This window comes from Aethina tumida, chromosome 5 (genome assembly GCF_024364675.1).
Source record: "Aethina tumida isolate Nest 87 chromosome 5, icAetTumi1.1, whole genome shotgun sequence".
Taxonomy (NCBI): Eukaryota; Metazoa; Arthropoda; class Insecta; order Coleoptera; family Nitidulidae; genus Aethina; species Aethina tumida.
In genome coordinates this window covers 21,901,560-21,928,752 of record NC_065439.1, presented here as the reverse complement: position 1 = coordinate 21,928,752, position 27,193 = coordinate 21,901,560, and the positions used below count along the sequence as shown (strand labels likewise).

Here is a 27,193-nt window from a genome sequence, read left to right as displayed (position 1 = left end):
TTACAAAATGTACTCAATACTGTTCATTTTAATTACAATATTAGTGACAACTTCATCAATTAAATATATCTGTGTGTCTAACAAACCGTCTAAAATTTTGCTGTGGGATATTGAGAACCTTAAAGGTGGGGGAAATTATATTCATTATAGTTTATTTTAAAAATTATTTTAAAATTTTAGGATCATCAGACGAGCCACACTATATCAATCCGAGAGAAAAAATAGAAAACGTAACCTTAAATAATAATAAAACTATCACTTCATTTGAAATAAATCAGTTCACTACCATTAAAGATGAAAGATGGATGGAATTACAAGCAGGTTCTAAGTTTGCTTGCATCGAGTCTTGTACTGTGTCTATAAAAGGAGCTGCAGAAGTATCCATATCAAAACAAACTAACACTATTGGAAAGATAATTTTAAACGAAGCAGATTATTTCTCAGACAATTATTCTAAAAATCTATTAATCTTGGTAGGTTTGTAGATTATTTTATAACCATAGAACTGTAATTAAATTTCAGTATACAACAGCAACTAAATGGATACACCTCACTCTCAATTTTTCTGGAACTACTATTTCAGTTCATACTCAAAATTCCCAATATATATTTCCCATTACCAATGATACTGGTATACATCATATTCAAATTAATTGCAGTATGTGGAAACTGCATAACAGTAAGGCATCCTTGATTAAACTTAAAGATAAATTAATAAGTAATATTTTATATAGAGACTTATACAGAAGTAAACGTCACCGGTTCTCATACCTTCAATTTTACTAAGCCTTCAAGCTCTTTAGGAAATTATAAGTGTATCTCGTTATACACTCGTACGTGTATTAACTGCAATGTAACTTTCATTTTATCCAATGACATGAAAGAGGAAATTAAAAAAAAAGTAAGTTTTAAACCACTACATCACCAAATATTTATAAAATGTGAATATTACTAAAGGTATCATCAAACAATTGGAAATACATAAAAATATGCAGCAGTTCGGCCCTAAAATCAGATTTTCAAATTAAAGTTGAATTGGAGGGGCCTCAAATGGAGAAAGGCAGATTTTGGAATTTTGATTATCTACACCTTTGTAACAAAAATGGTAATGACTACAATAAAAAGGGAATTTGTTGAGTTAAAGTAATTTAATTTAAAATATTTCAGATCAACGATTTATTGTACACGAACCGTCCAATCTCCAAGAAAAAGTATCGTGTATGGAGGGCAACAGAAAAATGGAGATTAACCCCAACGAAACCGACACTTATAAACAACAATGTGGTACAGAAATATTAAGGAATTGTGCAAACGTTCAAATATGTCAGATTTGTTGTGAAGGAAGATGCTATATTGTAAACAAAGAAAAAGCAATTGTATATGAATTAATTGCAAGTATAGTACTTGGATTACTCTTCATTGCCTCTTTAATCATCAATATAATAGGATTTTGGTATTTCACCAGGAGAAGTAAATTAAATAAACACTCAAAAAGTGAAGTGAACCATTGTAAGTAGAATACTGAAACAATATTAATAAACTTTAAATGTATTGATGAATATTTCAGTCACGCAGTCAAATAATGAACATGAATACGAGTACATATTGGAATCAACTGCGTTTCATCGAGGTCATTAATTTACACATAAATAAATTATTTTGTCACTTTATGTAAATAAAAAATTGGTTTAATCATTTTATTTCACATTCCTTATTCGTCACCAGAAAAGGAAATACCTAACCACAACATTATACAAAGTTTTCAAACATACATATACCAAATCTTTCGCTTGTTGTGACAACATTCGCAATATTAATTACGATTTTGTTTTACCAAAAGAAATTAGAAAAAGTTACATGATACATATCTAATAAAGAATCCGTTTTAATTATTATTTTATATTTCAGCAAGGAACAAGGAAATGGAACAAGGCACATCAACAGATATAGTAGAAGAAAATTCATTATACAGAATGACTTTGAATGATAAATTATATAATTCATAAATATACGAATTTTTTTACATTTTTATTTATTTTTTATAATTTTCCCTTGAATTAGTGAACAATAATCGAAAATTTATTTAACATAATCGTTGTATCCTTGTCTCATTTGAAAACCAATTACACTCGTAAATTACGAAAGTATTAAGCTTCACGAGATGTAGTTATCGTATTATCCTCCCTAAAAACCGAAAACAATAACAGGATGATTAAAACTCTATTAAATTATTATGCTTACAATAAACCGAAACTGTACTAGTAAATAAACGAAAACTAAACATATTTTTTACTTGGAAGGAAATGTTCAAATGACGCGACTTCCTTATCACAAAACGAATGACAAAAGGAAATGGTCAGTTTAGTTGAAACACTCGTTAATAATGTTATTGAAATTTATTTTAGTTTTGACACCTTTGTTTGCGAAAGTTGTTTCAGTAAAATATATTTGTGTGTCGGATAAACCAAGTGAAATTTTACGATGGGACATAAAAAATTCTGGAAAAGGTGAGTCAGGGACAGCCTAGTCAAAAACTTATTTGTATTTAAACATCAAAGTCTAAGATTTTGTTTCCAACTACTAATTTTAGTATAATTTATTGTTCTTCATAATTTTATAATGTCGATAGAGCCATTATGCACGATAAAGTCAATAATTGTTTACCACGTAATAGAAGACCTTTTTTCGATATGTATGTTTCTAATTATTTGTAATGTATATAGAACTGTTTATATATAAACATGCTTAAATTTTAGAGCCTTCATCGAAATCTCATTATATTAGTCCCAGATGGAAATTGGAAATGCCTGAAAGAAATGTGTATGAAAATCGTATTGCGAAAGAAAATGTAAATAAAATTATTACAGATGAACGATGGATTGATCTTCCAGAAGTAAAAAATATATCTTTTAATAAAATATGTAGTTTTTCAATGAAAGGAGTTGGAATCGTTAATATTACGAATAATGTACATACAGTTATTCAAACAATAAATTTTGTCGATGAAATTGGTTCAGTAGTCAACGAAAAGGTTACATTGGTTAGTATAAATAATAAAATTTAATCATCATTACCGAATCAAAATAAAATGTTTAATTTTTAGGGAATACCTCAATTTCCTTTCAGTTTCAAAAAACAAAATAACGATTCTTGTTTCAGTTGACAACTGCCTCCAAGTGGAAACACGTATCCATAAAATATAATTTGCAAAATGATATACTAATTAGTGGACCAGAGTTCATCGTATTTATTTCAAAATCAGGTCAATATATTACAGAAAGAGGATACATTAGATCAGATAGTATTATGAAGTTGCATATTCGTGAGTGTATATTATTATTTTGTCCATTTATAATAAAATTTTCGAGTTCCAGGCGAAAGCATTGTAACACATACACCCGGTATATACAACTTCACATTCGGGAGACACGACGAATTTAAAAGGTACCATTGTGTATCAATGTACGTATCCACATGTACAACTTGTTGGATGAAAATTTCACTAATAAATGAAAACAATATAAAACATATTACCGTAGTAAGTCTTACTATAATGTGAAAATAATTATTTAATTAAGTTTATTGTCAAAGAAATCATCAAGTGAATGGACATATGCAAAAATTTGCAGCGATTATCCCTTAGAGATTGATTTTATTCTTCAAGTTGATTTGAATGTTGATGATAATGTTTCGGATTATTATTGGAGTTTTGATTACTTACACCTTTGCAATGAAAATGGTATGGCATTTAAACCTGACATCTCAAATGCACAAATAAATAATTAAATTATCTACAGATCAACGATATATTGAACATGAAACTGAATATTTTGAAAACGTAACATGTATAGAAGGCTATAAAGAAATGAAAGTTGACCCTAATCAAACTAACATTTATAAACAACATTGTGGCAAAGAAATATTAAAAGAGTGTTTAAATGTTGATGTATGTCATATTTGCTGTCGGGGGACTTGCTACATTGTTGATCAATATTCTAGAACTGACAAATTAGTAACTGCGATTGCAGTCCTTGGAACACTGTTCATTACCTTATTAATTATAAATGTGGTTCAATTTTGGTGTTTTTGTAGAAGTAGGCCAAATAAACATCCAGAAATTGAAGTGAACCATTGTAAGTAGAATACCGCAACAATTTTGCATTGCATTCTTTAAATGTGTTTGATGAACATTTCAGATACACAGCCAAGTACTTGTCATGAATACGAGTACATAATGGAACCGAATGTGTTTTATCAAGCTCATTGAATTACATATGAATAATTTACTTTAATTTACTTTAAATTAATTAATTTAAATAAATAAAAATTGGTTTAATCATTTTTTACTTTCCTTATTCGTCTCCAGAAAAGGAAACTCTTGACCACAACGTTAGTCATAAGGTTTGCAAGCACAAATGTACGCTATATTTCTATTTTAATTACAATAATCGTAACAACTTCGTCAATTAAATATATCTACATATCTAACAAGCCATCCAAAATTTTGATTTGGAATATTAAGAAATTTGAAGGTGAGGAAAAAAATTATGTTCACTGTAGTTTAAATATCATTTTAAATATTTTAGAATCGTCATTACAGCATATCAATCCGAGAGAAAAAAATAGAAAACGTAACTTTAAATTTTAGTAAAAATATCACTTCTCCTAAAATAAATCATCACTACCATTAAAGATGAAAGATGGATGGAGTAGAAAACAGGTCATCCTTTTTCTTGTCACGAATCTTGTACTGTGTCTATAAAAGGGGCTGCAGAAGTAAAAATATCAAAACAAAATTACAGTAATTGTATATGAATTAATTGCAAGTATAGTACTTGGATTACTCTTCATTGCCTCTTTAATCATCAATATAATCGGATTTTGGTATTTCACCAGGAGAAGTAAATTAAATAAACACTCAAAAAGTGAAGTGAACCATTGTAAGTAGAATACTGAAACAATATTAATAAACTTTAAATGTATTGATGAATATTTCAGTCACGCAATCAAATAATGAACATGAATACGAGTACATATTGGAATCAACTGCGTTTCATCGAGGTCATTAATTTACACATAAATAAATTATTTTGTCACTTTATGTAAATAAAAAATTGGTTTAATCATTTTATTTCACATTCCTTATTCGTTACCAGAAAAAGAAATACCTAACCACAATATTATACAAAGTTTTCAAACATACATATACCAAATTTTTCGCTTGTTGTGACAACATTCGCAATATTAATTACAATTTTGTTTTACCAAAATAAATTAGAAAAAGTTACATGATACATATCTAATAAAGAATCCGTTTTAATTATTATTTTATATTTCAGCAAGGAACAAGGCACATCAACAGATATAGTAGAAGAGAATTCATTATACAGAATGACTTGGAATCATAAATTATATAATTCATAAATATACGATTTTTTTTACATTTTTATTTATTTTTTATAATTGTTCCTTGAATTAGTGAACAATAATCGAAAATTTATTTAACATAATCGTTGTATTCTTGTTTTAGTTGAAAACCAATTATACTCGTAAATGACGAAAGTATTAAGCTTCACGAGATATGATTATCGTATTATCCTCCCTAGAACCGAAAACAATAACAGGATGATTAAAACTCTATTAAATTATTATGCTTACCGAAACTGTACTAGTAAATAAAGGAAAACTAAACTAATTTTTTACTAGGAAGGAAATTTTCAAATGTCGCGTCGTCCTTATCACAAAACGAATAACAAAAGGAAATGGTCAGTTTAGTTGAAACACTCGTTAATAATGTTATTGAAATTTATTTTAGTTTTGACACCTTTGTTTGCGAAAGTTGATTCAGTAAAATATATTTGTGTGTCGGATAAACCAAGTGAAATCTTACGTTGGGACATAAAAAATTCTGGAATAGGTGAGTCAGGGACAGCCTAGTCAAAAACTTATTTGTATTTAAACATCAAAGTCTAAGATTTTGTTTCCAACTACTAATTTTAGTATAATTTATTGTTCTTCATAATTTTATAATGTCGATAGAGCCATTATGCACGATAAAGACAATAATTGTTTATCACGTAATAGAAGACCTTTTTTCGATATGTGTGTTTCTAATTATTTGTAATGTATATAGAACTGTTTATATATAAACATGCTTAAATTTTAGAGCCTTCATCGAAATCTCATTATATTAGTCCCAGATGGAAATTGGAAATGCCTGAAATAAATGTGTATGAAAATCGTATTGCGAAAGAAAATGTAAATAAAATTATTACAGATGAACGATGGATTGATCTTCCAGAAGTAAAAAATATATCTTTTAATAAAATATGTAGTTTTTCAATGAAAGGAGTTGGAATCGTTAATATTACGAATAATGAACATACAGTTATTGAAACAATAAATTTTGTCGATGAAATTGGTTCAGTAGTCAACGAAAAAGTTACATTGGTTAGTATAAATAATAAAGTTTAATCATCATTACCGAATCAAAATAACATGTTTAATTTTTAGGGAATACCTCAATTTCCTTTCATTTTCAAAAAACAAAATAACGATTCTTGTTTCAGTTGACAACTGCCTCCAAGTGGAAACACGTATCCATAAAATATAATTTGCAAAATGATACTATACTAATTAGTGGACCAGAGTTCATCGTATTTATTTCAAAATCAGGTCAATATATTACAGAAACAGGATACATTAGATCAGATAGTATTATGAAGTTGCATATTCGTGAGTATATATTATTATTTTGTCCATTTATAATAAAATTTTCGAGTTCCAGGCGAAAGCATTGTAACACATACACCCGGTATATACAACTTCACATTCGGGAGACACGACGAATTTAAAAGGTACCATTGTGTATCAATGTACGTATCCACATGTACAACTTGTTCGATGAGAATTTCCCTAATAAATGAAAACAATATAAAACATATTACCGTAATAATTCTTACTATAATGTGAAAATAATTCTTTAATTAAGTTTATTGTTAAAGGAATCATCAAGTGAATGGACATATGCAAAAATTTGCAGCGATTATCCCTTAGAGCATGATTTCATTCTTCAAGTTGATTTGAAGAATCATTATTTGGATTATTATTGGAGTTTTGATTACTTACACCTTTGCAATGAAAATGGTATGGCATTTAAACCTGACATCTCAAATGCACAAATAAATAATTAAATTATCTACAGATCAACGATATATTGAACATGAAACTGAATATTTTGAAAACGTAACATGTATAGAAGGCTATAAAGAAATGAAAGTTGACCCTAATCAAACTAACATTTATGAACAACATTGTGGCAAAGAAATATTAAAAGAGTGTTTAAATGTTGATGTATGTCATATTTGCTGTCGGGGGACTTGCTACATTGTTGATCAATATTCTAGAACTGACAAATTAGTAACTGCGATTGCAGTCCTTGGATCACTGTTCATTACCTTATTAATTATAAATGTGGTTAAATTTTGGTGTTTTTATAGAAGTAGGCCAAATAAACATCCAGAAATTGAAGTGAACCATTGTAAGTAGAATACTGCAACAATTTTGCATTGCATTCTTTAAATGTGTTTGATGAACATTTCAGATACACAGCCAAGTACTTGTCATGAATACGAGTACATAATGGAACCGAATGTGTTTTATCAAGCTCATTGAATTACATATGAATAATTTACTTTAATTTACTTTAAATTAATTAATTTAAATAAATAAAAATTGATTTAATCATTTTTTTTTTTTACTTTCCTTATTCGTCTCCAGAAAAGGAAACTCTTGACCACAACGTTAGTTATAAGGTTTGCAAGCACGCTATATTTCTATTTTAATTACAATAATCGTAACAACTTCGTCAATTAAATATATCTGCGTGTCTAACAAGCCATCCAAAATTTTGATTTGGAATATTAAGAACTTTGAAGGTGAGGAAAAAAATTATGTTCACTGTAGTTTAAATATCATTTTAAATATTTTAGAATCGTCATTACAGCATATCAATCCGAGAGAAAAAAATAGAAAACGTAACTTTAAATTTTAGTAAAAATATCACTTCTCCTAAAATAAATCATCACTACCATTAAAGATGAAAGATGGATGGAGTTGAAAACAGGTCATCCTTTTTCTTGTCACGAATCTTGTACTGTGTCTATAAAAGGGGCTGCAGAAGTAAAAATATCAAAACAAAATTACAGTATTGGGAAGATAATTTTAAACGAAACAGATTATTTCCCAGATAATTATTCTAAAGATCACTTTATCTTGTTAGTGGCGTAGATTATTTTATAACCATGAGAATTATAATAATCAAATTTCAGTACACAACAACAACTAAATGTATACTCCTTACTATAAATTTTTTCGGTACTACTATAATCTCTTAATACTCAATATTCCCGATATACATTTCCCTCTAATAAGATGTAATAATAATAACAATAATTAATTGCAAGATGTGGAAACTGCATGAAAGTAAGTAATATTTATCCTGAAACTTACTTAGAAACAAATATAATCGGTTTTCACACTTTTAATTTTACAAAGCCTTTAAGTTCTTTAGGAAATTATAAGTATGTTTCGTTGTACATTCGTACGTGTACTTGTGTAGATTAAAAAGGTAAGTCTGAAGCTATTATATCATCAAATAGTTATAAAATGTATATATAACTAAGGGAACCATAAAAAAATTGGAAATACATAAAAATATGCAGCAGTTCTGCCTTAAAGCCAATATTGGAACGGTCTCGTTGACAATTTTGAAATTTTGATTATCTATATCTACAAGGAATCATGTTGTAACAACTTATTCATTTTAGGCATAAATATAAACAATAATCGTGAGAACATATATGAAGATATTCAATAATCACATATTTTGGTAACTAGATATGTGCTCTTGAAGCATCTCAAGAATGTATGTTTTCCGGTACATTTATTAATAAAACAAACATAAAATGTCCATAATTTTATTACTTCCATAACAGTTATACGGCAAAACTGTCCGAGGAGACCGTACAAAAGCCCGTCTTGAAAAGTGCGGAACATTTCATTCAATATCTCCGGCATAACGTGGACATCATCCAAAGTGTAGGTGCAGTTTTAGTGCCACATTTCCTTGGCAGCACTTAACCATGGCAGATATAAAGTGAGAGAAATATGCGTATAAAACGCGGTTACGTGCGCAGGTTTTAAGAAGTGTCGGTAAAAGCACATCATCATCTTCATTCAGCGAATGTAGGCCTCGTGCCGTTTCCCGGTCCTCTTTTTAAAGCCGGGAATCCACTGTCGGTACCCAAGTCTAAATCAAATTGAAAAAAATGTTATTCAAGCGAATCTGAAGAGTTATTAGTTATTGCTAAGTACCGGAAAAAGTAATTTACGTGTTTAATGTTTACCTAAGTAAAATTTGGACAATAACGAAAATATGTATATAATTATCATATAGAGAAGTATATGTAATAGCTTGAACTTCCCAATTTACATTTTGTACCTTTTCCACTGACTGAAAGGGCTCATCCTTGAGTAAGTTTGCATGAACTCGTCAATATGGGAATGGTATATATGTTAGTTTGATCTCTTCGTAGATAGTCAAAATCGTTCCTAGGTTAGGACTGTTCTTCAGTATTATTCCAACAAGTTTTGTTTCGTTTTTCGTCACATGTAACAGTAGATAAATAGTAAATAGATGATTTGTCCAATTTTTTGGTGAAATTCATTACTTAAAACTCTTTCTAATGGTTAATTTATGACAGTTAGAAGACTTAAATTTGTTATCCTTGCTAGCATGCTATGTAGGATCGATTTGTCCAACTTCATAAAACTTTGGATCCTCTTTCTAATTGTTGATTTTTCACAATCTAATGTCTGATTTATTTCCAAACAAGTTGTACGAGGCTTTACATCAGATAATGCTTAATTTCTTCGTTGATACCAAATCTAGACATTGTTCACGTTCAATGATTAAATCACCTTTCATTATCATTAACTAGGATATTGTCCTTTTAATGAACTAGATCAGATTTATTTAAAACCGCACATTTCAATGTACGATGAAATTCACGTAAAATTTAATTATAATTGCATTAACTTGTACCCGTTATAAATTACGCAGTGTGTATTTAACATGTGTAGTTATAATTAATAACAATTTTCTATGGCTTAAAACAATGAATAATAAATAACTTACGGCTCATTTCGATCGGCTATTATCGTAAATTCAGGCCAAATGTAACTGATATTTATGAATTTATAGTCGTATTAGTACTAGCATCATTTAACGTTAACACTAATAATTTCTGCATCGAACGTATTTTAGCGGTGCCGTCGAAAATACATCATGCTAGGCCACTCACGTATGATTTTAAGGTGAGTAATGTGTCAGCAATTTCATATTCATGAGAACAGTTAATCAAAGATTAAAGTGGCTCTGGTGTTAAAAAAAATCAACACTTATGGTATTAAATTTAAGATCTGACAACGTTGCACTTATCTTAAATAGGTAAATAATTTATTTAAATTTGCAATTTCCACTTCATAATTAACACAATATATTCAAAGTTACTTTTTCAATAATTCTGAATAAATAATACTAATTTTAAGAGCTTCTTACTTATTAGTTTATAGATATATTACAAGGTTGCCAAATTGTAAATACACATTATTCATTCAGATCATTTAAATTTTAAAACAACCTGACTCATAAAAACTTTTTAGTGCGACGTTAAAGAAAGTGAAAAATAAAGATATGTAGGAAATACATATATTACAAAATGGCTTTACATACACTTTAGATAAAATAATGCGGAAATAATTCTCGGGTTATGGCTTTGGTCAGTAGCAGTTTCACTAATCCCGCACACATAAATAACATTGGTCTCAAGATAGGGAAATTCGCTTCTACTTGAATTGTCTCCATAGACGTGCACCGATATTTTATCTTTAAATATTGATAAAAAAAATGTAAATCAATAACATCAAAGGTCAGCAACATAAAGCGAATAAAACGCTCCCGTAATGCTGGATGCGAAATAAATTCCACTTAGACAGCCACGGCTTTGCCAAAATAAACGTCACATCCAGTACGTCCATGTTGCTCCGGGAGTAAATTCGTAGTTTAACCGGTGGAACCGTAATTTCAGGTGGCCATAAACGTCATTTTAACATGTAGAGTGGCCCCGGCTGCTTTCAAGCTCTGTCTATGATCGGTCCGTATGAACCCGGACGCATCTAAACGCCCCATCTCTTTGATTTAAGATTACATCTGGCCAACGTAAATAACGTGGATTGAGTTATACGAACAATTATGGCCGGTTGGTGCACTCCCGTACGATTATTATTTTTGTGGGGCGTTGATAATTTCCAGGGTATTTTCGCAACGTAAAATATACAACGTAAACCGGTGTGAAATATTGTCGATGCAAAGTGCAGAGCGGTGTAGGGAAATACACAATGACAGCGACGATAGTCGAGTATCTGTACTCTGGTCGTAAAGAACCTGGCTATATGCGACGTTCGAAGTCATAGAGAAGTAAATGTTTTGTTGATGTGGGGAATAAAATGTACTGGGAAAATGGAGGTGAGGGCGCTTGAAGGCGTGTTTGAAGGAAACGTAATTTGGGCTAGATAACCCTGCGTGACCTAGTCGCAGCTAAAGGAATCCATAGTACCATTATTATAGACCAGTGAACTGTAAGAAAAACTCAACACTACTAACAACTAAGATATTCTTATAAAATTCGGTACCTATTGAAATAAGAAATGATCAAAATTTGAAGTCAATCGGAAATCGTATTGTCGGTTTTTTTCTTTCTTTTTCTTTTTTCTTCATATCTTTAAGGAATCTCAAACAAGAGTATACTTATTTTTTGTCACAATTTGTTTTATTTATACTAAACGTTTAAGATGTCTAGAGTACAAAGCAAGAAATACTTTTAGCCAATTATACGAGTTTGACAAAAGTAGAATAGAGGTCCTGCATAAAGCAGGAACTTCGTATCGAGAAATATCGCGGCGTCTTAACAGAAATGTGAATGTTGTAATACGATGTTGGCAGTCATGGAGTGAAGAGGTAGACCAAGAGATTTCGAAAGACCAAGAGCTACCACAGATCCACAAGCGGATGATTCTATCTGTTTATCTTTTGGCCCACAGATTTACCTCTAACAGCTAACCATAGACACCAACGTTGTTATTGGTGTATGGAACGTCAACAGTGGGATGAGGAACGGAATTGCATTGTGTTTAGTGATAAATCACGCTTTTGCTTGAGCATGAACGATGGTCGTACTTAAGTAAGACGGCGACGTGTAAGAAAGACGTAATCCTCGCTTTGTTGTTTTAATGGTTTGAGATGCTATTGCTTATGGTAGTAGACCACTTTTAGTTTTCATTAGTGTCAATATGACGTCCCAGCGATATGTGGATGACGTTTTTGACCCTTATTTTCTTCCCTACATAAGAAGAGATTTCGGACTAATTTTTCAGCAAGATAATGCCCGACCACATATTGTCAGGAATACATTAAACTTCCTAGAGGCCACGTACATGAATTTACTGCCTTGGCCACCCAGGTCTCCAAACCTCTGACCAATCGAACATATGTGGAACATGATAGAACAACGCTTAAGTAATTTACAGCACCCATAGATACTTAATGAACTAAGACGTCAGATTCAGATCGTCTGGGATGAGATACCACAAGACAATGTCGATAATCTCATTAGATCGAGTGTCTTAATTGAGGGGGTCCAATCCATTATTAGCTTCTGACAATTCATGTTTTTGTTTCAAAAATTTAATAAAACATTATTCTGTAATAGTAATAATTATATTCAATGTAGTTTATTTTAAACATCATTTTAATCATTCGAGCATCACTATATCAATCCGATAGAAAAAATAGAAAACGTAACCTTAAATTTTAATAAAAATATCACTTCTCCTGAAATAAATCAGTTTACTACCATTAAAGATGAAAGATGGATGCAGTTGAAAACAGGTCATCCTTTTTCTTGTCACGAGTCTTGTACTGTGTCTATAAAAGGGGCTGCAGAAATAATAATATCAAAACAAAATCACAGTATTGGGAAGATAATTTTAAACGAAACAGATTATTTCCCAGATAATTATTCTGAAGTTCACTTTATCTTGTTAGTGGCGTAGATTATTTTATAACCATGAGAATTATAATCAAATTTCAGTACACAACAACAACTAAATGGATACACCTTACTATAATTTTTTTCGGTACTAGTATAATCTCTTAATACTCAATATTCCCGATATACATTTCCCTCTAATAAGATGTAATAATAATAACAATAATTAATTGCAAGATGTGGAAACTGCATGAAAATAAGTAATATTTATCCTGAAACTTACATAGAAACAAATATAATCGGTTTTCACACTTTTAATTTTACAAAGTCTTTAAGTTCTTTAGGAAATTATAAGTATGTTTCGTTGTACATTCGTACGTGTACTTGTGTAGGTTAAAAAGGTAAGTCTGAAGCTATTATATCATCAAATATTTATAAAATGTATATATAACTAAGGGAACCATAAAATAAAACCATATTTATAAAACGTATATATAATCATCAAAAAAAATCAAAAAATTGTCCGATCCATTATTAGCTTCTAATATCTATGCTTTATGAATTTTGTTTCAAAAATTTAATCAATTATTATTCAGTAATAAGTTATTATTTTTCTAAAAAAATTAAAATAAATCAATTATATCCAGGTGTTGCTTTTTTTTGTTTTTTTTTTTTTGAATGCAGAATATTTCTGCATTAACTATTTAAAAATATTACGATTTTACTAGAAGGGAAAAGTTGCATACAACAATAAAAAATAATAAGATATTCTTAGAGGTACATAAGACTCCAGGTGAACTCCATGCCTCCTTCAACAATTTAATGATAATTTTTAAATTAATAGCGGTAATACGTAATTAAATTCAGAATATTAAAAATAAATTTTATACTGAATGCTTTAAAAAAATAATTCTTAAGAATTGTTTACTAACAAATTGACTTAATGAGTTTTGGTCTTCAGTCTGGTCTCGCTGATGGTACAGTACTCAAGTAATTCTGTGTTATACAAGCAATCACAATATTGCACAACACATAACCGTGTTCCAGAACGTCCAGAAACTGTGAGTACACTCAACATATAACATGTGTGCTTAAACTGATAGTCACCGTGATAGTACAGTTTCAAAACACACATAAGCACACAACGAATTGCGTGGTCTAATCTGACTATGCGCAACACCCACGGCTTCATATATTTAGCTAATGTCGCTTATCCCAGTAATAGGTAGTAATTTGTTTGTTATTGAACCGGTGTCGACGATGTTGGGCGTGTTCTGTTCCACGTGTTGTCTATTCAAGTTGGTGGCCGTGGTTGGGGCGCTTTTGGCCATCGCCAAGTTATACATTAAATTGACAACGGGATGGTGCAGAAGTCAGACCTGTTTGGTTGGAAAAACTGCCATTGTAACCGGCGCCAACACGGGTAATATTTAGATATATATTTGTATTATTACTATAGTGATATAAGTATGTATAAATAGACTTTATCTTAACTTTAAAATTAACTGCTTATGACATAATATGGTGTAATATAAAAAATAAAAAAATATTTCTATCGTGTAGCATTTAAAGATATAAGTCACTGTGGAATCTATAATTTAAAACAATCACAAATGTGACGTTGAAAGCAATTAGCAACTCGGTTGAATGTTCAATTTGATAACATTTTCCTGTACCACACAATTCTAAATTAATCAAATTAAATGTTATTAATACAACAACAAATTCTTCATTTACTCTACAAACAATAATGATACCAACCACTATGTTGATTCACACAAACCAATTAATATACAGGTTTCATCCTTAGCGTGACTGTGTAAAAAATCAGTTGTCAAATTACAGGCATTGGATACGAAACCGCATTGGACTTTGCCAAACGTGGCGCCACTGTTATTCTGGCGTGCAGAAACCAGACGCGAGCTGAAGCTGCAGCTGAAAAAATTATCCTCGAAACCGGAAACAAAAATGTCATTGTCAAGATCATAGACATGGAAGATTTGGACTCGGTCCGCGCCTTCGCCAAAGATATTAACGCCACCTTCAATAAGCTAGACATCCTGGTGAACAATGCTGGTGCCGGATTATTGGAAGACGAAAGGATTGGACCAAATAAGTTACAGAAGACTATTTTGATTAATCATTACGGACCGTTTTTGTTGACGAATCTTTTGCTTAGTAAGTCAACTGGCCGTATATCTTGGTGGTGCTAATCCATTTGTATTTGTTTAGATCTTCTGAAAAAATCAGGGCCCTCGAGAATTGTAAACGTCGCATCGATGGCAGCCAAACGGGCAAAATTGGATTTGGACGATTTGAATGCTTATCCTGGAAATGCAGTGTACGGCAACAGCAAATTAATGAACATACTGTTCACGATTGAACTGGCCAACAAGTTGAATGGTACAGAAGTAACAACTTATTCCCTACATCCTGGCATAATTGAAACTGAATTCTTTAGAAATTTAAAGGGTTGGTACAAAGTACCCGTGCAACTTATTATCTCCAACTTCTTCAAGGTAGAGTAATGACATTTAATTAATGTACAAAAAGAAATGACATTGTTTTATTTGTTTCAGAACGCCACAGAAGGCGCACAAACTACCATTTATTGTTCCGTACAAAGAGGCATTGAAAAATTAAGTGGTGAACATTTCGAAGACTGTCATTTGGTCCAACGATATGCCACTGCTCAAGATCCCTCCGCTCCGAAACGTTTGTGGGAGAAGTCGGAAGAAATGGTCGGGCTGACTGCCGAAGAGAAACAGTATTAAATACTCAACGAGTTATAATTTATTACTTTAAGTTATTTTATTGTTAATTTTATTAATTTTAATAATAAATACTGATCTGAATTAACGCATGTGGAGTTTAATTAAGTTTCATTATATTTATCAGTTTCAACATTTTTATATTAACAAAACCGGCAGCTAGATGTCCTGGTAAGCAATGCTGGACCAGACAAAAATATTGGACCAAAAAAGTTACAGAATGATTAATCATTACGAACCGTTTTTGATGACTTTATATTCAGTTTTTCAACTAGATAAAAAAATTATCATTGTTTTTATATTGATACAATTGGCAGTTTTAATTAAAGTTTTGAGAAGAAATAGAAACATCTGGAAAACAATCTGAAATGGAAATTAGTACATGCCAATCGCACAACCAATTTAATTATCCCCTTGTCCAATTCAGGTAAAATACATATATTTCATTCCACCCATTCTGAGGTCATTACCAATATATGGACATCAAATATATTAAAACATAATCTAAAATTGTAATATGGGTAAATTCCAGAAGTCGAAGTTTTTAAAGAGCTTTTGTGTTATTTGATTCACCTTTTTATTTTCGAGTCCTCGTTTTATCAATATCCAACTTCAGGTGAAAATGCTTATAAATTTGATGTAAATAGATAAATCATCATGATAGTACATTTTAAAAACAAAAGCACACAACGATTTGCTAGAATTGTTCAAGTAGTCAAATCTGACTATGCGCGACACTAACAACAATATATATATATATATATATTTAGCTAATCTCGCTTATCCCTGTAATAGGTAGTAATTTGTTTGTTATTGAAACGGTACCGAGGATGTTGTGCATGTTCTGTTCCACGTGTTGTCTACTCAAGTTGGTAGCGGTGATTGGGGCGCTTTTGGCCATCGCCAAGTTGTACATTAAATTGACGACAGGATGGTGCAGGAGTCAGACTTGTTTGGTTGGAAAAACTGCTATTGTAACCGGCGCCAACACAGGTAATAGTTGATTAGATATACATTTTTATTAATTCTTTGTGACAGTTAATCAAATTAATAATAATTTATGTCGTAACAATCTGAAAAACTGGAAATTAAAATCATCTCTTTATGAGTTACGTGTTCCATTTTAATAGTTAAGTACTTGGCTATTATCAAATATTTATAATAAAAAAATTGATTTTATTTATCAATTACCTGCACCGGTACGTGTTTACAAAGTTACTCGTAAAGATAAAAGAGATACCATGTTCAAATAGACTTTATCTTGTCTTCTTATTAAAAGCTTATGACATAATATAGCGTAACATAAAAAAATAATGTTTATATCATTTTGGACAACATTTCTTAAATTAGAATTAGTATTAACGTTAAAAGTACGTTTTAAAACACTTTATATCCGTTTATTATACTCCCAATTTATTTTATTTTGCACAAAATTTAAAGAATCCATTTAGATTTTAGATCTGCTGTTTAAGAATATAGGATTTAATACTGTCACAAAACTAACACACAACAATTAACAACCTTGGTTAAATATTTAAATTGATAACATTTTCCTGTATCTATATAAATAAAATTGGAGTGTCTGTTTGTAATATTGAAATAACCATTTTTTACTATATGTATACACCAAAATAACATTTTTTACAATTTTTGTCTCTGTGTCTGTCTGTTTGTTCCGGCTAATCTCTGAAATGGCTGGACCAATTTTGACGGAACTTTTATTGGCAGGTAGCTGATGTAATAAGGAGTAACTTAGGCTACTTTTATTTTAGAAAAATAAAGTAATGTTCCAAGTACTGTCCAGTACCACGCGCAGATCATGGACGAAGTCACGGGTACAGCTGGTTAATCATAAAATTAATTTAAACTAAAAGAATTGTTCTTTTAATAAAATGATTATGTCTTTTAGTTATTTCGTTTTTAGTAATTTTTTGGATATCCAGAAAGAATTACAATTATTTATTTTTACTTTTTTAATGATTTTTCAGGAAATTAGTATTAGTAAAAAAATAAAAATCCATAAAGTATTAAAGTGAAACTATGTAATTTAATCAGTATGATTTTAATAGTATGGATTTTACCTATAGATTTTAATTGTATGAAAATTGATCGTATCGATTTTGATCATATGGAATTTGATCATATAGAAAATGATCATATGGATTTTGATCGTATGGTAAATGATCGTATGGATTTTGATCCTATGGAAAATGATCGTATGGAAAATGGTCGTATGGATTTTGATCGTATGGAATTAGGTCATTTTACGTTTTTAGTAAATTTTTACGTTTTCCGTAGCACCGTTACATTTATATATACTGTATGTATATATATATTTCTTTAAGGCTATCACTCGTAATTGTAGCAATTAATGCACCCAAGAAATTTCGAAACTGTGGCCCATTAGTACTTACTACTCATACGGGAAATTTTCTTCGAAACTAAATTGTTCGAGTGGACCGAAATTTCTTCCAATTTTGCTTTCACAAAAAATGTATTTCACAATAATTTTCACACGAAATTTAAAAAAAATATATTTTAGTTATAGAAGTGTAATAAACAGCTTGTATAATATATAATTGGAAATTATTCGAACTAAAAGTTACTAACACAACAACAATAAATTCTTCAGTAGACCATAAACCTTAATTAACCACACTAACCACACTGTGTTGATTCATACAAACAAATTAATGTACAGATTTCATCCTTGGCGTGACTGTGTAAAACGTTAATTATAAAATTGCAGGCATCGGCTACGAAACAGCTCTGGACTTTGCGAAACGTGGCGCCACTGTTATTCTGGCGTGCAGAAACAAAACACGTGCCGAAGCTGCAGCTGAAAGAATCATCTTGGAAACTGGAAACGAAAATGTCATAGTCAAAATCATAGACATGGAAAATTTGGACTCGGTCCGTGCATTCGCCAAAGATATTAACACAACCGTCAACAAGTTGGACATCCTGGTGAACAACGCTGGAGCTGGAATAATGAAAGACGAAAGAATTGGTCTAAAGAAGTTGCAGAAGACCATTTTGATTAATCATTACGGACCGTTTTTGTTGACGAATCTTTTGCTTAGTAAGTTGATATAACTGATTGCATTTTAGTGATGCTAATCGATTTATGTTTGTTCAGATCTTTTGAAAAAATCTGGACCATCCAGGATTGTGAATGTATCGTCGATAGCCGCCAAGCAGGCCAAATTAGACTGGGACGATTTGAACGCTCATCCTGGTGTGCACGCAGTGTATGGCAACAGCAAATTGATGAACATCTTGTTCACAATTGAACTGGCCAAAAAGTTGAACGGTACTGAAGTAACGACTTATTCCCTACATCCTGGCGTAATCGAAACTGAATTTTTGAGAAACTTAAATAAGTGGTTCAAAGTGCCCTTACAATTTATGGTCTCCAAGTTCTTCAAGGTAAGCTTGTGATGCCTAATTGTTGTACAAGACGAAATAACATCAAAAATTGTTTTAGAACGCTACAGAAGGTGCACAAACTACTATTTATTGCTCTGTGCAAAGAGGTCTTGAAAAATTAACCGGGGAACACTTCGAGGACTGTCATTTGGTCCAACGATATGCCATTGCTCAAGATCCCTCTGCTCCGCAACGTTTATGGGAGAAGTCGGAAGAAATGGTCGGGCTGACCGCCGAAGAGAAACAGTATTAAACGGCCATCAAGTCAATAATTTATTACTTTAAAATATCTTCGTTAATTTTAATGGTTTAATAATAATTACAGAAATTAAAAGAACACATTTGGAGTTTAATTAAGTTTCCTTAGATTCAACACTTCGGTTGGATAATAAAAATTTATTTTCGTTTTTATATAGACACAATTGGCAGTTTTAATTAAAGTTTTGAGATGAAAAAGAAACATTTGAAAAACAACAATCACCTGAAGTGGAAAATAGTAAACGCCAATCGCACAATCAATTTAATTAGTCCCTCGTCCAACTCGGACGAAGTAGTACATTTTAAATTAAATTATTGATATAATGGTTATCTGATCCCACCTAGACTAAAGTCTAATCACAAATGTATCGACATTTTACATCGAATTGGATTAAACCATTATCAATAATTGTAAAGAATGGGAAGTTTGCCATCACCATCGAGGTCGCTCTGTAACATACCTGTAAGACCATTGAATAAGTTTTCGGCGATTTCTTTTTAAAGGTTGTCAATTTAATGCAAACTTTAAATTCCAAAACTACCACATTTATATCAAGTCGATTCTATTTCGATATGGTCGTAGAAATTCTGTGCACATTGTTATGTTGATCACGTCATGACGGTTCGGCACAGCTATGCAGTATTGAAATTTTAAATAGTTCGTAAATTTTTAAATTTAAAATCTTTCGAACTTTTCAAAGAGCTTTTACGTTGCCCCATTCACCTTTTCATTTTCGCATCTATGTTTTATTAATATCCAACTGCAGGTGGAAATGTTTATAAAGGGGTGTGAATAAGAGTCATTTTGGTGCGAGAGTTAAACTTGCGTTCCATCTCATGAATCTAAAATACGATATAATCCAAAACCTTTGCGTGTCCACCGGATGGAACTAATAATAATAATATATAAAATTACATTTGAATTATCATTGAGCCGCTCAATAATTAACCGTTGATTTTACGCGCAACCGCCCCAAATCCCCACAATTAAGTACATTAAAACAAAACATAATCCCCCATTATAAATTAAATTTTGCATCGTACACACAAATGGAATTAATATAATTGAATAACCACAGCATTTCGATTTGTAGATATAAACCAATAATGCACTGCAACATGGAATGGCATATTGTGCCTTACGGCCATAAAATAAGTTCCAATAATGACGCAGTTCAAACGAATTCAATCAAAAATTTATGATGTTTCCACAATTAATCGCAATTACATGGGACCCTTTAAATACACAATTTGCGGTACACGAAAAGTGAATTAGCTAATTCCCCGCCGAGAAGTTTTTTTAAGGATTCGTCCACGAAATTTCAGGACCTGCCCTTTCAGCGAGATTTGTTGCGAATAATCCGGTTAATGAAAACCTGGCAACTAATTTTTCCATGAATATGATAATGAGGGACATACTCTCTGTATATTGAATGTGTAATGAAGCCAGTTATGTATCCATTATACTGCACCATCGCATAACTTGTCTCAGTTGCCGCCATCTAAAAACTAAACATTAGCAATTCAAATTGTATTTATGCTGCGTATGTTTCCAAAACGAGGATCTATTCGGTAATTTGTTCGCCTCGCCTGTTTTTCGTCTTTCTTCATAATTAAGAGGGGAGATTAAGTTTCCTGTCACTGCTACAAAGGAGTGCTTAGTCGTTTTCGTCCTACATAAAGGGTTCCACTTAAAAAATTAAAAAATCCGTCCTTATGATGATTAATCTAAGATAAGATCATTATCGATCAGATACGATTGTTTCATTGTTATTTAATTTTGACATATGGTTTGAATGACACATTTGTAGTTATTACATAAAGTAATTTTGTGAAGGCAGGAAAATATGTTGAGTGCTTTATACAATAATTTTTGTTTGGTGCAACTAGTTACTGCAGTTGTTGCTTTATTGTTAGCTGTTAAAGTTTACATAAAGCTTACAACTGGATGGTGTAACAGTCAAACAACTCTACAGGGAAAAGTCGCCATTGTCACCGGCGCCAACACAGGTAAAATCAACCAGTTTAAATTATTCACATACAAACTAATGGACATGTTACAGGAATTGGATATGAGACTGCCTCGGATTTAGCCAAACGTGGTGCCAAAGTGATTTTTGCTTGCAGAGATAAGGTGAAAGCTGAGGAAGCTATCAAAAAATTGGTTGCTGAAACCACCACCGTTAATGTCTCAGTAAAACTTTTAGACCTTTCGTCTTTGGACTCCATCCGGAGATTCGCCAAGGAGATTTTGGAAAAGGAAACTCGACTGGACATTCTAGTTAACAATGCTGGGGTTGGTGGAATGGAGGACGAGAAAATTGGAGGATTGCAAAACACCATGCTGATCAATTATTACGGACCGTTCCTGCTGACCAATTTGTTGCTTGGTAAATTAATTTATTAAACACCTAAGAATGTCTACAACCTTCACCTCCTTTAGACTTGCTCAAGAAATCTGGGCCATCTCGAATCGTTAACGTGGCATCTATCGCGGCCAAATGGGCCAAACTGGATATAGACGACATCAACGCCTTTCCGGGAAAATCGATGATTTACTTCAACAGCAAACTGTGCAACATTCTGTTCACAATTGAACTGGCCAACAGACTAAAAGATACCAAAGTCACAACCTACTCTGTCCATCCAGGAGTTGTCGACACTGATATTTTCAGAAAAATGCCTGCATGGATGCTGGCCATTACCAAGTTTGTCTTGAAGAACTTCTGCAAGGTAATCGTTGGAAGTTTGTGTTAGAATAAGAGTTGACTGTATTTTTATTACAGAACGCTACTGAGGGAGCTCAAACAACAATCCACTGTGCTGTGCAAGAGGGCATAGAAAAATACTCAGGGGAACATTTTGAAGACTGTCAACTTGTTGAGAGATACAAAACTGCAAAAGATCCGTACTTACACAAGAAAGTATGGGATGAGACTGAGAAACTGCTGAAATTAATATAAACTATGAATGTTTAATGACTACATAAATATATACCAATTTTTACATTTAATTCTGTGTTTGATTTACTTTTTTAATTATAAGTGACTTTATACTTGAGTTACAAAAACGTACTAATGAATTATATATTTATGACCATTGATACAGTTGCACAAAATAATATAAATAACTCTAATAATATTCTAAGAAGATTCGTTGACATAATAATAAATAAAAGTCTGATAAAATGAGTAATAGTACAATTTATATAATTTGATTATCTTGATAATCATCGCAGTATTTATTTCACGTGTTCCTTGAACACTTGAAGTAAAAAGATAAAGTTAATCACCAATAAAATCATTTTTAATATTAAACATATTTTAAAATAATATTTCTCCTTATTTTGCAATCAGTAAATACTCAGAAGTACGTAAAGAACACTGAATTAATTAGTAATCACAAAAATATCAAATCAAATCATGTTTCATCTATTATATTTCTGTATTTGTCTTTTTGTATTATCAATATTTTTATTGCTATTAAAACATACATTAAATTAACAACAGGGTGGTGTAAAAGTAACGTTTGATTTATGGGCAAAACTGCCTTAGTAACTGGTGCAAACACAAGTATGTATATTATCTCCTTTTCAAATATGTTCAATATTTATTTGAAGGAATCGGTTATGAAACTGGATTGGACTTCGCCAAAAGAGGTGCCAAAGTAATTTTGGCCTGCAGAGATAAGAAAAGAGATGAAAAAGCTTTTATAAAAATTAGAAATGAGACCAACTCGACGAACGTTTATCTCAAACTATTGGACCTTTCCTCTTTCGTTTCAGTTTTCATATCCCATTTTATCCAAAAATTTGTGGAAAGGAACTGAGCAACTGATTATAAATAACTGGTGAAACTATTTTATGATTTTATGCTAGTGTAAACAAATTTTATTATCATCTCTTAGATGTTTGTTGTTAATTAATCAAATTGATTTTAAACCCATTTTTAAAAGTTAGGCATATTGATCACTGACTTGTTATTGTATCTTTTAGTTTTTTCTTTTTTTAAATCAAGAAATTAAGTTTATTTTGATGAAATATATAAAACTTAATAAATAAACATTACCTACCACTCGTTACCTTTTCTGCAGTTGAGTTTTTTAAAAAATAACTTTTGAACATGACTTGGTAGTTTAAAAAAGTTTGACCCCGACGTGATTTGAACACGCAACCTTCTGATCTGGAGTCAGACGCGCTACCGTTGCGCCACGGAGTCCTTATTATCTGCGGTGAGTAATCATGTTTATAAGAACAAATTCTTGTTATTTAATTGAATTGATAAGAAAACTACGAACAAATCAATTTATTTAATTATACAAAACAATTTATATATATACCATTATATTTTATAAAACTTGTTTCTATTTTGGTTAATATTTATAAATACTTTATGTACCTTAAATTAATTAATCACTTCATTTTAGAATTCCATCTTAAATAATACTAGTAATTTTTCTCCGTTGATTTTAATTTGAATCCGAAATTAAAGCACACAAAACGATATTCATTTATGCGAGGGCCGTAAGCCTTCCTTGAATAAAACTGAAGAGTTGCATGTTTAAAACATTTAATCTCCCATTTAAAAATGGTTCAATTTAATTATTTTTTAACGAGTGTTATTTAAATTGTTTTTCATAAATTAATACGCCCGGATGCAGATTGTCGGGAAAATGGGTTGCGAGCTTAAGCTTCAATTATTTATAAATTGTTTAAAATGCAAATTGGTCTGAATCGTGCGCTAATGTTAAAACAATATTCAGGCGAGATGGATGTGTAGGTAAACTGAAATAAGTTGCGGCCCACACAACAACGTTTTATTTATTTATAATTGTAGCAGCATTAAATTCTACTTATAATAATATGACGATCGTTGCTGAGCGGTTTAATGGAAATAGTTTCGTTTTATCCAACGTTAAAAAGTTGCAGGTTTAACTCGCTCGTTAAGGAAAATATGTTTAAATCCTTTGACCGCAAAAAGCCGACGACAAATTCCTAATTCAAACGTTTACAGTGAAACAAAATTGTTACGTGTATTTGATTACAAAGGATATATTTTTCGTCGTGACTGGAACAGTTCATAAATTGTTCCTGAAAAATATTTTATTACGACGCTTGTAAAACAATACCTACGACCCGTACTGTGTTAGCAAAAACGAACAATTATTTTTAGAAATATGAAATGGAAGTTTACGCAATATTATTTATTTACCAAACGAATATTCGAGTTTTTGCGAAAACATTTAGATTAACCATGTCTAGTTTTGCCCATTTGGCACCTATAAATGAAACATCCACAATCTATAATGGTCCAAACTTTCTTATCAAATCTAAATATTTAGAATTAAATCATTTTTAGTATGAACTACAACAACAAGAACAACAAGGTTGCCCACCAAGTAATAACGTAGTCGTTTCGAGTGTGTAACGTGTTAACGTAACTACTGATTAATTGTTTTTGTGATTAACATTTAATTAATCAGATATTCAGATTTTCTTTTAGATATTTCTGTGAGTTTAAGCATATAGTTTAACTTAAAATATAAAAACATTTATTCTAAATTACTGCAATAATTGGTTGCTCAATTTGGTTTTTCCTATAAATACAAGTCATTAAACGTGGATAACTTCAATTGCCAATAATCGCACCGACGCCGTGGCACAATAATATTTGTCAAGGCAATTTCAGAGTTCATTCGGCCGAACTTAATTAGATCGGCCGGCCGTTATGGAATAATTGTACTGAGTCGCAGACATTAAAAATGGCACGCCGCACACGACCAATTCCACACAACTATTCGGGACCGGCGAACAACGCGCTACAAATGAAACGGACACCTGAAACAAAAAACTGCGCCCGTTCTGCGGCTCCGGGACTGCCGACCTGCTGAAGTAATAACTGCCACCGGAGAATTGTGAATGCACACCATCCGCGTGCACACACCGTCCGGAAATATTTTTGCATTGCGTATCCGCACGTTTTTTATCCGTTGCACGTTTAACGAGCTCTTTTGTTAATGGGCAACGAAACCGGAGGATACGTTTTTTCGGAGTCGATCTTCAGTTCTGGGGGGATTCATGCTTTCGGCGGCGTCGACCGAACGCAGTCCGGGCGAGATTAATAAAACATGGACGGCATTAATTGGTGAGCGGACCGGAGTGCATAAGCCGGAAGTTCAAAAATTGCAGGTACATTAAAGTCTGGCGGCGGGTTTCTGGTTTCGTCCTAATTCGCGTGGCGGTTTCTGCGGAAACGTCGAAATGCGGATTGCGTTATTATTCAGCGTTGACCAGCTCCATTATAATTATTCAAGTGGTGCATATTTTGAATATTTATTTTAATTGAAAATTTACATAAATTGTTGTTCATTATTATTATTTATTTTTAATATAATTTAATATAATCTACACTAATTTGATATATGTAAGAAATTTGACATCAAATAAATTTTTATGTATTATGTATTACTTTAATATTGATTACTTTGAGTAATTGAAATTTTGATATTATTATTGAATAGAATAAAATATCAAATATATTTTTTTACGATCAAATTAATAGTAATTAATAATCATTAATAATTAATAATACATATATATGATCAAAATAATTTCTACTATGACCATTAGTTAAGTTTTTTCATTAAATGAAACCTAAAAACAAAAGTGACAATCACATTTTGATAAAAAAAATCATTCTCCTAATAGGTTTCTAATTGATAATTAAGCTTATAATAATTATCAAGGTATATACTTTTTTCGAACTCACTGTATACACATTTTTTATTAAATAAAGAAAGAAAGAGCAATTTACAATACACATATTAAGTTTTAATAATTTACATTTTAAAATGTAATATCTATTTAAATTTATTTATAGAATTACATGAAATTTATTTACTTATTTATATTTTTAAAAATTCATTACATACGAGTGCTAGCCTTAAATATATATACATACAGTATACATATATCTTTCTTTTTTGTTTACAAGGGGGTATTGATGTTCCCTCTCAATACGTGAGTAGACACGTTCTCATTTTTAACACGGTATGTAACATTTTATAGAATAGTAGTTTTTATAATACTGTACAAAACAACAATAATAAATTACTATTATATTAACAGGTCACATCAAAGAGTTATACACTACCACTACACTACCTCTGCACTACCATTACACTACCACTACACTACCACTACACAACCACTGCACTACCACCAAACTGCCACTACACTACCACTACCACTACCACGACCACTACCATTACCACTACCACTCCATTACCACGACCACTACCAATACCACTACCACTACCACTACTACAACAACTACCACCACCATCACAACCATTATCACTACCGCTACCACGACCACTACCACTATCACTACGAATACCACTACCACTACCACTACCACTACCACTACCACTACCATTACCTTTACCATTATCATTATTATTATTATTATTATGAATATTATTTTGCTAGAAATTAATAATTATTTTATAATAATGACAATTTTTTAAATTATCATGTAAGGTTTTCAATATTCCAAAAACTTTGGTATAGGTGAGACTGATACGCAGCATATTTGTGTATAATTCTATTCATAATTTTAACAGTAT

At 31.3% G+C, this 27,193-nt stretch overlaps 5 protein-coding genes, 2 long non-coding RNA genes and 1 other non-coding gene across 10 annotated transcripts; 7 read left to right on the top strand and 1 right to left on the bottom strand.

The window, feature by feature from the left end:
• Nucleotides 1-15: 15 nt before the first annotated feature.
• Nucleotides 16-2,006, top strand: LOC126265698 (uncharacterized). The gene is made up of 8 exons (XM_049967964.1): nucleotides 16-125; nucleotides 181-473; nucleotides 523-679; nucleotides 735-901; nucleotides 958-1,105; nucleotides 1,168-1,509; nucleotides 1,568-1,630; nucleotides 1,909-2,006. The coding sequence occupies exons 2-8, from the start codon at nucleotides 306-308 to the stop codon at nucleotides 2,004-2,006; spliced, it is 1,143 nt and encodes a 380-aa protein (XP_049823921.1). The 5' UTR covers nucleotides 16-125; nucleotides 181-305.
• A 191-nt stretch (nucleotides 2,007-2,197) lies between these two features.
• On the top strand, nucleotides 2,198-7,748 carry LOC126265545 (uncharacterized). 3 transcript variants are annotated; one of them, XM_049967309.1, is made up of 8 exons: nucleotides 2,198-2,355; nucleotides 2,406-2,507; nucleotides 6,167-6,450; nucleotides 6,570-6,735; nucleotides 6,788-6,948; nucleotides 7,005-7,146; nucleotides 7,205-7,540; nucleotides 7,604-7,748. In XM_049967309.1, the coding sequence occupies exons 1-8, from the start codon at nucleotides 2,340-2,342 to the stop codon at nucleotides 7,672-7,674; spliced, it is 1,278 nt and encodes a 425-aa protein (XP_049823266.1). In that variant the 5' UTR covers nucleotides 2,198-2,339; the 3' UTR covers nucleotides 7,675-7,748. The 3 variants fall into 3 exon arrangements, with proteins under 3 accessions (XP_049823266.1, XP_049823267.1, XP_049823265.1); XM_049967310.1 differs by having other exon boundaries at nucleotides 2,198-2,507; nucleotides 6,167-6,258; XM_049967308.1 differs by having other exon boundaries at nucleotides 2,198-2,507.
• Nucleotides 3,519-4,341, top strand: LOC109607610 (uncharacterized). Its single transcript, XR_007548170.1, has 4 exons — nucleotides 3,519-3,538; nucleotides 3,592-3,739; nucleotides 3,798-4,133; nucleotides 4,197-4,341. It is a non-coding gene; the product is annotated as an uncharacterized LOC109607610 (long non-coding RNA).
• On the top strand, nucleotides 4,441-5,107 carry LOC126265672 (uncharacterized). The gene is made up of 3 exons (XR_007548171.1): nucleotides 4,441-4,532; nucleotides 4,587-4,940; nucleotides 4,999-5,107. It is a non-coding gene; the product is annotated as an uncharacterized LOC126265672 (long non-coding RNA).
• Nucleotides 7,749-14,284: 6,536 nt separating the features above from the next.
• On the top strand, nucleotides 14,285-15,972 carry LOC109603851 (retinol dehydrogenase 11). Its single transcript, XM_049968221.1, has 4 exons — nucleotides 14,285-14,532; nucleotides 14,955-15,287; nucleotides 15,342-15,628; nucleotides 15,689-15,972. Exons 1-4 carry the CDS (start codon nucleotides 14,313-14,315, stop codon nucleotides 15,881-15,883), a joined length of 1,035 nt encoding a protein of 344 aa, XP_049824178.1. The 5' UTR covers nucleotides 14,285-14,312; the 3' UTR covers nucleotides 15,884-15,972.
• Nucleotides 15,973-16,686: 714 nt separating this feature from the next.
• LOC109607112 (retinol dehydrogenase 11) lies at nucleotides 16,687-19,648 on the top strand. Its single transcript, XM_020023634.2, has 4 exons — nucleotides 16,687-16,873; nucleotides 18,630-18,962; nucleotides 19,020-19,309; nucleotides 19,368-19,648. Exons 1-4 carry the CDS (start codon nucleotides 16,711-16,713, stop codon nucleotides 19,560-19,562), a joined length of 981 nt encoding a protein of 326 aa, XP_019879193.2. The 5' UTR covers nucleotides 16,687-16,710; the 3' UTR covers nucleotides 19,563-19,648.
• Nucleotides 19,649-21,368: 1,720 nt separating this feature from the next.
• Nucleotides 21,369-22,580, top strand: LOC109607113 (retinol dehydrogenase 11). The gene is made up of 4 exons (XM_020023635.2): nucleotides 21,369-21,577; nucleotides 21,631-21,957; nucleotides 22,011-22,300; nucleotides 22,354-22,580. Exons 1-4 carry the CDS (start codon nucleotides 21,415-21,417, stop codon nucleotides 22,528-22,530), a joined length of 957 nt encoding a protein of 318 aa, XP_019879194.1. The 5' UTR covers nucleotides 21,369-21,414; the 3' UTR covers nucleotides 22,531-22,580.
• Nucleotides 22,581-23,712: 1,132 nt separating this feature from the next.
• Trnaw-cca (transfer RNA tryptophan (anticodon CCA)) lies at nucleotides 23,713-23,784 on the bottom strand. Its single transcript has one exon. It is a non-coding gene; the product is annotated as a tRNA-Trp (tRNA).
• Between the last annotated feature and the right edge of the window lie 3,409 nt (nucleotides 23,785-27,193).